This window comes from Ochotona curzoniae, unplaced genomic scaffold (genome assembly GCF_017591425.1).
Source record: "Ochotona curzoniae isolate NIBS_2020 unplaced genomic scaffold, NIBS_Ocur_1.0 scaffold_2587, whole genome shotgun sequence".
Taxonomy (NCBI): domain Eukaryota; kingdom Metazoa; phylum Chordata; class Mammalia; order Lagomorpha; family Ochotonidae; genus Ochotona; species Ochotona curzoniae.
The window spans coordinates 21,221,325-21,233,407 of NW_024467096.1; the positions used below are offsets into that span (position 1 = coordinate 21,221,325).

General features: G+C 41.9%; 1 protein-coding gene across 2 annotated transcripts in view; it reads right to left on the bottom strand.

Annotated features, from left to right (window-relative positions):
* Positions 1–12,083, bottom strand: part of PIK3CA (phosphatidylinositol-4,5-bisphosphate 3-kinase catalytic subunit alpha) — a 94,953-nt gene that overhangs the window by 9,904 nt on the left and 72,966 nt on the right. For both annotated transcript variants that reach the window (XM_041002766.1, XM_041002765.1), the window contains 4 exons: positions 11,469–11,640; positions 7,663–7,769; positions 7,066–7,187; positions 5,696–5,774 (listed from right to left, as the gene is read on the bottom strand). In XM_041002766.1, coding sequence (XP_040858700.1) covers positions 5,696–5,774; positions 7,066–7,187; positions 7,663–7,769; positions 11,469–11,640 — 480 coding nt within the window. The remainder of the gene's footprint in view (positions 1–5,695; positions 5,775–7,065; positions 7,188–7,662; positions 7,770–11,468; positions 11,641–12,083) is intronic.

Sequence of the window (12,083 nt, forward strand, 5' to 3'; positions counted from 1 at the left end):
CTTCCCTTCCAGCTCCCTGCCTGTGGCCTGGGAAAGCAGTCGAGGACGGCCCAAAGCTTTGGGAACCTGCACCCGCGTTTGAGACCCAGAAGAGGCTCCTGGCTTCGGATCTGCATAGTATCGGCCGTTGCGCTCACTTGGGGAGTGAATCATCGGACGGAGGATCCTCCTCTCTGTCTCTCCTCTCTGTATATCCACCTTTCCAATAAAAAAATAATAAAAATAAATCTTTAAAAAAAAAAAATCACAACTGTTCTCTATAGCTCCTCCCCACCCCTGTAAGTAAATCTTAAATAACAAAAACCAAAAAAACAAAAATAAAAAACCCCAACTTTTACTTTTCCTAGCAGTCTAATCAGAATGTTTGGGGACACTACTGAGTTCAGTGGTGGATACACATTTTTCCAAAATTTTAAGTTACGCTTGAAAGCTCAAAAACTGTCACTAGCAACAAATACTGTCAAGGCTATTTTCCTTGAAAACAAATATTGTCCATTTTGAAAAAAGCAGACATTTTTGTATAACAGTAGCTAGCTTATTATTAACTAAAAATAAAGTTCCATAAAAAATAAAAAGCTACCAGTTTCAGCTCACACTTCAATTGACAAATCTCCTCCTTGATAACAGCTATATTTTGGCACGTAGAAGTGCTTTTAGGATATGTCCTATTTAATCACATATTAAATAGGTTAAAAGAAAGGAGTACTAAATAGGACAGGTAGCCAAAGGTGAAGCTGTAAAGAGATAATTGGGGAAAAATCCTAACATCCACACTGGCCCATAAATTCATTACAGTGTGGTTTTCCTTGCTGTGTTATTCTCATAAAATATAGCTTTACTTCTAAATTCATAATCTAATATAGATTAATAGTCACTTACTTGTATTTTCCCCTTACTTTCTTGTACTCTGGCTTTTTAAATTTTTTTAAGGATTTATTTATTTTTACTGCAAAGTCAGATATACAGAGAGGAGGAGAAATATAGAGGAAGATCTTCCATCCAATTCACTCCCCAAGTGACTGCAATGGCTGGTGCTGCGCCGATCCAAAGCCAGGAGCCAGGAACCTCTTCTGGGTCTCCCACACAGGTGCAGGGTCCCAAGGCCTTGGACCGTCCTCCACTGCCCTCCCAGGCCATAAGCAGGGTGCTGGATGGGAAGTGGAGCTGCCGGGATTAGAATCGGTGCCCATATGGGATCCCGATATGTTTAAGGTGAGTACTTTAGCCGCTTAGGCCGCTACAACAGGATACTTTTACCATTCAGTTAAAGACACTCTCATTAACACTAGCCATGAGTCACAGTGCTTTTATAGTGTAATTTCTTATACCTCTTGAAACACTGGCAGTACAAATTGTTAAATCTATAGATGCTTTCCTTCTATTTGTCCTGGTAAATACATAAGTTCCTAAGATTGTACTGCTCATTTTCTCTTACTTTATGCTTTTATCTGATTGCAACTGAGCATGCTCATGTTCCTAAGAGTCAACTGCCCAACAAATCCTGTTTATATAAAAGTTACAAATAAATCTCAATTCTGCTTTTGTAATAAACAAAACTATTAAGATTTTCCTTAAATATTTTTTACATGAGTACTTAGAATTAAACTTTAGACCAGAAAAATTTGTTAGATTGAAAAATGTTATTATTTCCAATGATTATATACTACTTACTGTTTATCAGTAAGACACATACAATACATTTTGATCCACTAATTTCTACTTTATCTAACTGCTGCTGTAGCTGGACTTGACTCTTACGACTCCTACAGAGAAAAGAAATTTCAGAGAAGGTGGCTTTTGGTGGAATGATCATGTATTTGTAAAGAATCAAGAAAAAAAATCAATAGATCAACAGTGACTTGGAAAACGAGAAGCATGATAGAATCTGGATACACTACTAACTGTACAAAGCTTGGCAGAAAATTGGTAAAGATTGCAGTTGGCTTTATAAAGTTTGCTGCAAGATATTTCAAGATTACAAAACTTAGAGCCTTAAAATTATTAGATTTCTATTATGAATTTTATTTTATATTCATTAACCTCAAAATACAAATGAGCATTCTGTGTTTCCCCTATCTTATTCCTTTTGGTGTTATCTCAGAGACAGATGCAGACTCTACTACTTGTTAGAAATAGCTCTCCTGCTCTTCCCTCAGGGTAAGTCCAGCATGAGGGAACTTGGGAACTGGGTGGAAATTCCTAGTTCCGCCCTGCTGCTAAGACCATGCGGCTGGGGGAGTTTGGGAGGAGTTCGGTCCTTGGGCTCGGGGGCAGCTGACGCTCCCTGCAGTGTGGCGACTGTGGGGGGTGCCCCTGCCGGGTCAGACCCAATGTGGGGGACTCACGCCAAAGACACTGCCGCAAGGCAGTGAACGAGTCCTTGGCCTCCCCCAGGGCGGCCAGTGCACCAAGTGGTGCCAGGCTTTGTCTTCTGACCCCCCGGCAGGGCGAACTCTGGGGTTTTCAAGATATGTAGTTGCTGCCTGGGGTCACTCATGACTAAGACTAGGTTGAGTGTAGGTGCAAAGTGAATTTTCGGGTATTCTCAGTGACAGGGTCATGAAAGATTTAAGCATGCGAGGGGACCAAGACCTAGTGGTTTTAGGGAAGTATCCAGAAGATAATTTCAGTAAGATAGATGCAACAGCTCAATTATGAATACAGAAACGGGATATTAGTATAGAACATCACTGATTGCCACACACTAGCCCACACCGAAGCTATGGATGGTAGCCTCTTTGGCAGTGTTGGGTACCATTGCCCGACTGAGTGTTGGAGTTGTGGAGTGGTCACATTTGGCAGGATTAAGACACTATCCAGCACGCAAGAGAACTTGGGCTGGGGGTAGACTCTGTGGGGTTGTGTGGGCCCAACCCTTTGGAATACAAGTCCCCCGGGTTAGCTTGCAAGCTGGGGTTGCAATGGTCTAAGCTAGATGTGACCACGCCACCTGCCATCACTCATGGGTAAAGGAATCCACAACAGTCAGGGTAGGTCAAGGCAGCAGCACCCAAATGTGCATCTTTAAACAGGATGTGGGGTGGGCCGGGCTGCCACTGGAAGGGGGCAGAATGGGCAGGGCTGAACAAACCTTAACTCACAAGAAACAACAGAACTCAGGTTGGAGCACAGCTCATGCCATGTAGGTCCTTGCATATACTGATCTGCATGAGGCAGAGGCACTAAGCCACAGCACCCAAGGGGCCAGGACAAATGAGGGGCTCTGCCAAGCGGAGACAGAACAACCACCAGCCTGCACCTGCTCTATGGAAGGGAAGAGGCCCAGGTGGGGAAATAACGGGACACCCTAGCTGGGTTGAGTTTCCCACCAAGGAGCGCATGGGCTGGAACTGAGGCTGCATTCTGATCAGGATACGATTGTAATCTCACTTGGCACAAGTGTGGACTGGGACGGGAAGCACCAAGCCAGGCCAGATTCCAACACCATCCGGTGGTCTGGAGGACCGGGGAGAGATGTGTGATGGATTAGGCTAGGTCTCAGCCCTTACTGAACCATGTGTGAGCTGTGTGGGGGTATGGAAGAGCCATGGCTGGGTTGAAATATCCAACAACAAGAACCAGCTTGGGTCGAAGGCCAGTCAGGAAAAGCCACTGTTCCTCCTAGGATAGGAGGTGAACTGAGTAATGCTGGCTCATGAACCCACTGGTATGCGTGAAAACTGGCATTGGGAGAGGTTCTGGTGGAGGAGCCTGGGCAACTCCTCTGGCAGGACACAGTCCCATGCAGGTAAGTGCAAGAAGCACAATAGGGAACAACCCAGAACAGGCAATGGAAATTATCCCACTGGCATACACATGGCATGGGTTGGGGGCAGACCAGGCTGAACCTGTTCACATTACCTTCTGGTGAATCCGAGCACCAGAACAGAGTGTGGGCCGAGCCAGGTTCGGTTGCAACACATACCAGTACACAACAAGTAATGCCAAGGTGAGATGAGCCGTACCAGATGTGGCTGCAGCTCGCAAACAGCATATGTGACAATCGGGGCGGAGGCAAAGCCAACAGGGGAACGTGGGCACCCCTGCTGGATAACTACTTCCATTGGAAAGTGTGAATACAGATGGGGGCAGTTCAGATTAGGCAGGGCTATAGCACCTGTGGGCCTCATGGTGAGCTGACTGTTCTGACTGGTGCGAGGTAAAATTAGAGTGGGTTGAGGGGTGTTTGGGCTTAGCCACAGCATTAGCTGGCAGAGGCTGGTACTGGGAGCTAATTCTGTCAAGTCAAATGCCAAAACCACCTCGAGACTGCATACTCTGGGAGTGGGTGTGGCCTAGTAGGGAAATAGTGGGCACCTCCCTCAGGGTTACCACCCTCACTGGGCAGCACGAAACCCAGGCTAGGAGCAGGGCGGGCTAGACAGAAAGGCACCTGCCAGTGGGTGTATGGGCTGGATAACAGGTTGGTTGGGTTGAACCAGGCTTCAATGTCCATTGACGTGTGTGAGAGCTAAATGGGATGTGGGACAGACTGGACAAGCCCGTGGTGCATACTGGCAAGCATGGGAACCAGGGTAGGGGGCAGAACTGGTAGAAGTTTTGGGGAGTCACACCAACTAGGCTGCAGCTCCAACTGGTTTGCATGAAGACCGAGTATGAAGCGGGTAGAATCGAGCTGGACTACAACACCCGTTGGTTCACAAGGAAGACAGGGCTGGAAGCCGAACGGACCCAGCAATCGCAACGACCAGCATATGCATAAGCTGATTGGTGTGACGAACAGTGTTGGAGTCTGTACTAGCAAACTCACTCAAGAATCAGATCTGGGATCAACTCAGATGAAGTTTCTTTGGATATTTCTCCAACTGAACTGCTAATCTTGGAACCCCAACCATCAAGAGACTGTCAGCCAGTGGACTCTGAATAGGTTTCATTGTGGTTGGGACAGTGAGATTGGCAGCAATCCAGACGTGATGAACTATCAAAACTGTTTGAGCAGGACCCTTGGAGTCCGCCTCATGTTGGGGATTGGGGATGGGTGGGAGGTAGGGTGGGGCTTTTCCCTTTGTTACTCCCCTAACCCCAGATACAGGGCAAAATGATTATATTAGTGTGGAAACAATGATATTACCCACTTTCACCCTGTAGCCCGTGACCCTTTGTACCCTAATTAACTAAGATTAATAAAAAACAAAAAAGAAAAAAAAAAAAAGAAATAGCTCTCCTTGGGACCAGGTACAGTAGCCTGGTGGATAATGTCTTGCATGCGCTGGGATCCCATATGGGCTATGAGCACAGGTTCCTGTCCCATCCAGTCCACTGCTTTGGCCTGGGAAAGCAGTATAGGATGGCCTGAAGCCTTAGGTCTCTGTACCTAGAAGAAGCTCCTGGCTTCGTACTGGCTCAGCTCCAGCCGTTGCGGCCACTTTTGGAAGAACCAAGAACAGATGGAAGACCCTTCCCTCTGTAAAATCTACCTTTCCAAGAAAAATAAATAAATTACACAAACACACACACATACAAGTAAATAGCTCTTCTTCTTACCTGGCTGATGATACTTACTGGCTAATTCAAGACAAGAAAGATGAGGATAAATGAAATTACCTTAGAAATTAACTACTATTAATTACATAGATATAATATATATATTGGATAGCTGTTTCTATAATTAATACTAATAGTTTACTTTTACAGGATAAGTTTCAGCATTCAGGTTGCTTTAACTGCTACCCACCGAAGATCAAGACCTTGATTTTGCCAGATATTTTCCATAATGCGAATAATCTGAAGTGTTAACATATCTTGCCGTAAATCTGAAATTGAAATAATGTGTATCACTGATTGTAATAAATGCAATTTGGGGATCATACAAAAAATAAGTATAGCTATATTTATACTTCAAAACAATAAGAAAGCAAGACTCTGATTCTTTAATTCTAACATATCCTCATTAATGTAACTATAACATTAGGGTAATCAAGCACATTATTTCACAAAAATTTTAAAACCATTATTTATTTTTCTCTTGAATATATATCAGTTTTAGCCTACTGAGATGTCATTTTCCTAACAAAAAGCCCAAGATGATCTTCTCCTCTCCCAATAGCAAAGAGTACAAATAAATTAAATCTCATATGTCACCTTAACAGACCTCTTTCTTCCTTTGTACTTTTGCTGTAACTTTTGTAATTATTTGTTTAATGCACTTCTTTTCCTTGTTAAAGACTATACACTTCAAGAAACTGAGGTTCTGTTTTACCGCTACAACTCCATGTGCTATGGTCTCACTCACAGAATAGGGAATGAATGGATGCTATATAATTCAGGCAAGTAACAGAAACTGCTTTAGTACTTCCAATCCTGAAAGAGTATGGGAACGTCAACTCAACAAGGGAACATCAACTGGAGGGAGGCACCACATTCAAGAGATGGTGACTTTTCTCAGGACCTCTCACATGAAGGCAATCTTTACTTCACAAATATTTCTTATCCTCCCATAACTTGTGCTATCCTCATATACCAGAAGCCCCAAACTCTTCTTCTTTTCTGTAGGATCATGATGCTACGAAGCTTTAACCATTTCAATGTTTTTCAAGTCTCACAGTCTGTAGAACTTCTGTGTGTATATAGTTAAATTCTGTTTTTCATATGTTAATCTGTCTTACCAAAGAAACAGAAGGGCAGAGGGAAGCCATTTTTCTCTCCTCTACACATGCATACTCATTAAAAATAAAAATAAGTATTCAGGTTACAACTGTAGGGGTTAGCCCTCCTGTAGATTCCGGGAGGATACTAAGGACAACTGAATTTCTTTTTAGAAGATCCACCTTCAGGCATGTGAGTGGAATGCAGAGAAACCCACTGCTTCTCCACTGTCCTTAGCTCAAAATAACAAACACATTAAAGCAACATCTTTTGGGGTAACGGCTTCAACTCCTTTCTCTGTGTGTGTGATTACAAGCATAAAAACATCTGCCTGTATTGTATTTTTTCACATGTGTATTCTTCAAACTGCTTTCATTAGTTTTCACAGTTTATAAATATCCTGTGTAGAGAACGGTAGCTACACTCTGGGATCAGAGGCTCATTGACACTCTTCCTTACCATCCCCATTTTTAAAGATGATCTCATTGTTCTGAAACAGTAACTCTGACATGATGTCTGGGTTCTCCCAATTCAACCACAGTGGCCTTTTTGCAGAGGACATAATTCGACACTCTTCAAGCCTTTAAAATAGGTAAAAACTTTACTAAGTACCTTAGCTTTGTTATTTCTCTTATCCTCAAATTTATTATAAATACATATACAGTACAGCTTTTAGATGTGCTACGGTTTCTAAACTTTCTCAATTTTGATGAATTTATTTCTAAGAAGTGTAAAGAAAAAAATCTCAAGCTTTAAGAAATTTTTATATGACATGGGCACATACCACTAGTTTTACAGATACATTTCATTTCTTATTCTAGGACATCAGAAATTTTAGCTATACAAACAGCTACTAAATGTTTTAAACTTTATTAAAGTAGTAGATAGTCATTATGAAGACATTCAATTTGAAACTGTTTGCAGGATAGAATAGGAAGGAATAGGATAGCCTACTGACCTCCTAATTATAACATACATTCTGGTTTTCCTCAACTTTTTTTCTAGAAAAATTACTGACTTAAACATATCAATACAACTCCCAAGGAAGCACCTTACCTGAGATTTCCTAGTTGATGAGCAGGATTTAAGGGAGACAGAAAGCCCTGTAGGGCATCCATGAAATCTGGCTGCCTCATCTGCTCAACTAAAAACTTCATTTGAACCTGATTAAAAAAAAATACAATACAAACTGTTTTATAAAAAGTAAAACTAACAGCTAATATCTTTAACACTGATGCTTCAGTATGGTGAGGTCTCTAAATTCACATCTGAGGAATAGATTGTAAACAGGAAGGTTTCTATAGCACAGAGCCCTGTAACTCAGTGACAGTCAAAAATGGCATCATACACATCTGGGGGCAAGATAAATTCTGCTTGCTGAGTTTTGGTTCTAGAGCAGGGTTGCTCAATTATGGACTGCTGATCATTTGTTTTTTCAAGCTCTGTTAGGATGTAGCCATACACTCACTACATATTAACTGACTTCATACTAGAATCACAGAGTTGAATAGTTAAAACCGAAACCACGCAGACTGTCGAAAAGCTCTGTTCCACTTTGTTGTAGAGGAAAAACTACAAAGTCCATAGAAACTTAATTTAAGGATCTTTTTTTTTTTTTTTTAAAGATTTATTTTTATTATTTTTTCATTGGAAAGGCGGATATACAGAGAGGAGAGACAGAGAGGAAGATCCTCCATCCGATGATTCACTCCCCAAGTGAGCGCAACGGGCCGATACTATGCCGATCCAAAGCCAGGATCCAGGAGCCTCTTCCGGGTCTCCCACGCGGGTGCAGGGTCCCAAAGCCTTGGGCCGTCCTCGACTGCTTTCCCAGGCCACAGGCAGGGAGCTGGAAGGGAAGCGGGGCTGCCGGGATTAGAACCGGCGCCCACATGGGATCCCAGGCGTGCAAGGCGAGGACTTAACCACTTGCGCCACCGCGCTGGGCCCAATTTAAGGATCTTAATTTCAAGCTTTTTAGGACATATCACATTTATACTCTGTTGGGTAAATACTTTTAATGAAGCTAAAGTAAACTGCTGGGAAAAGGACTTTGAAAATATTTGTTACATTAAGTCTCACATTACATTCAGGGTTTGGTTACAAGAAATATCCCTTTTTAATCAATTGAGACCAGTGGCTAGACTATTGAGCTATCATGTGATACCTGATATTTTATTTTAGGAAACATGCATGTGTTGGAAATTTTAATGTGGGTGGGGTAGGCAAGTTGATAAAAAGATTTAATAAAAGTTAATAAGAATTATTAAGATTATGCTTAAATTAAAAAAATAATTTCCCCCTTCATCCTATACTGAAGTGAATTGTGATCATGGGCTAAGGTACTCACACTGAGGGCATTTCTTTTTCCATTGCTTTTATCACTCACTGTTACAGCAGGACACAAAACCACTCAAAGCAACTGCTTTTGCATCCAGCACTTCAATTTCAGTTCTCCAGCACAATTTCATTTACACTAACAATGATTTAAGTAATAAATTTCATGTTCCCAATAAATCCTTTGTATCATGTCCAATTTATATAATTCTGACTTAGAAAGAAACGTCTGTATCTAGTTTAGGTATGATAAGTTTTGTTCTTAAGTGTGTAAAGTCCCCTCTAGCCCATAGAGTCTAGTATCAGGAGCAGTACATTTTCTAATATACTAATATTTGAAAAGAATTTATGTATATTTAATTACAACATAAATTAAAACCAATTCAGTTACACACTATGTGATTAAATTCATAGAGTAACTTTCATTTCTAAAGGTTTTATTTTTCCTCCAAGTAACAATGATAATGTTCGGGAAAATTTAGTACTGTTCAGTACTGTTAATTTATGTACTTGTTATTTGTGGTACTCACTAGCAATATTTTCTACTAGCCCCCATTTCACAAGAGGTAAGGAATAATTTCACTCTTTCCAGAAGTATATGATGGATTAGACTGAATAAATGGGAGTAGGAAAAGATAATGAAAAATCTTTAAATTATTGTTAATATTTCCTAATTACACTAAACAATTTTACAGATGACTATAGCGTATCGCAAGTATAATTTCAAAACATAAAAATTGTTTCTTTCCATTATTTTTTGATCCTGCTATGAGAAAATAAATAATTGAACAAGGAAAGAAGGGTTCCATAAAAAAGAAAGCAGATACTGCTAGACCACTCCTTATGGTGGTGAGCATGAGAGCTGGAACTGGGGACAGACAAGGTTGGGAGGGTTACAACACCTGTTGGCTTAAAAGTGAACTGACTTAGAGGGGAGAACCAAGCTGGGCTAACCGATTGTATCCACTGGTGTAGGCATGAGCCAGAACAAGGGCAGGCAGGCTGGGCTTTGTCGCAGCATCAGCTGGCAAGTGTTGGGACTGGGGACAAGTTTTGTCAAGCTAGACTGCAGAACCACCTGAACAGTGTAATATCCAGGGTAGGGAGTGGGTCCAGTGGGGAGGTTGTAGGCACCTTGCTGATGGGCTGCAACTCCTACTGGTGAGCATGAGAATCAGGACTGGGAGTGGGCCAGGCTTGACAGGTGGTGGCACTTGCTGACATGAGGGTTGGCTGGAGCGTAAGGTTGGTTGGGTTGCGTTAGGCTTCACTGCCCAGTGATGTATACAAGATCTTGAGGGGATATGGGACAGACCGGACCAGGCCACTGCACATGCTGGCAGGCACAGGAACCAGAGCTGGGGGGTTACTGGGGACTGCTCTGACTGGGCTGCAGCTCCCCCTATGGTACGTGAGGGCCAAGTGTGTGGTGGGCAGGGCTGGGCTGGGCTGGGTTGGGTTGTAGTGCCCACTGGTTTGCAGAGGAAGGAGGGCAGAACAAACTGATTAACTATCCCAGTGAAGCTTGACAGCAAATTTCTGGGCCAAAGGAGACTCGAAGATAGACTAGGACAGCCAATCGACCTTGGAAAAATTTCCTCATTCTTGGAGTGGTGATATCAGCAGCATCTTGGAACTATTGCAGCCACATGAGCAAAATCCTCAGAAAATGCTCCACAATGGGGACCCTGGGATGACATCAGGTGGCAGTTCCCCATACCCTGGGTAACGTGGTGGTTGCAGGCTGGGCATGGCTTCTCCTCTTGTATCCCCTTCTTCCCACCATATACAGGAAGAAGAAAAAGAAAATGTGTAAACAATGGTCTTACCCACTCTTTCTTGATCCTTGACCCTATTCACTTTGATCAACTATGTAGAACAACATCAAAAATCAAATTAAAGAGGAGGAGGGCCAGCACTGTGGTGCAGCAGGCTATTCCTTTGTCTGCTAGCACTGGCATTCCATACAGGTACTGGCTTGTGTCCTGGCTGCTCCACTTCCAACCCAGCTCTCCCTGTTTATGTCCTGGGGAACCAACAGAGACTAGCAAAAGTCCTTGGGTCCTGCACCCACATGGGGGATCCGAAAGAAGCTCCTGACCCCCAGTTTCCAACAGGCTCACCTCAGGCCTTTATGACCATTTGAGGAGTGATCAAGTGGATGGAAGACCTCACTGTGTTTCTCCTTATTTCTTGGCAAAACCTACCTTTCAAACAAAAAATATACATCTTTAAAAAAAAAGGGGGGGGGGCGGAAAGTAAAAACAACTTTTGTGTACCTCATGTGGCTTAAAGACTGTGTGACAAGAGCTTTGTATATCTCAGGTAATTTCATTCTCACAAGAATACTACAAAGAACTATTTTCATTTTGTATTATGTGAGATGCAGTGAAACTTGGATCCTAACCCGCTTTGATCTCAGGAACCATGACCTACATATACACTACATTTCTAATCAGTCATGCCCACAGAACAAATCATATCTCAAAAACAAACTTTAAAAAAAAAAAAAAAGAATCACAAACCTTTTGTGTTTCATCCTTTTTTTCCTGTTTGAGAATGTCAGTCAAATTAATGAGCTTTTCCATAGCCTCAACCTGTCTATTCAGGTGCTTCAGGTACATCCCGCACGCACGGCAGTAGGACTCCAAAAGAAGGCCAAACCTCTGACTAACTGTTTTATTGTGCATCTCGGATCTAAAAAAGAAAAACAGTAAAAGATGAAAACAAAACAAAAGATCTTAAAAGCATAAACACTACTAACAGTAACATGATAAAGAACCTATGACTCAGAAGCAAAACCAGAGTTTCAGGTAGCTCCTAGACATTTAAATTTAATAACTATAATTTCTATGTTTATTTCAACTACTCTCCATTCATTAATTTCAATACAGGATATTACAAGAATAAATGAAACGGGACACAAAATGAAGCAAAAATAGCTGGGTACAAATACCCAAGAAAACTTGCTCTTCTGGTGTATTTGCATTTTTCTATATTTTCTCTAAATCTGTTAAACTTCGCTGCTAGGTGTCATGTTCTTATCTTAACATGAAAATAAGATCACATTACTTAGCAATATGTTTCTGGATTTATAAAGAAAGTAGACAGTTGATGACCTCTGAGTACCAGCAATGTCA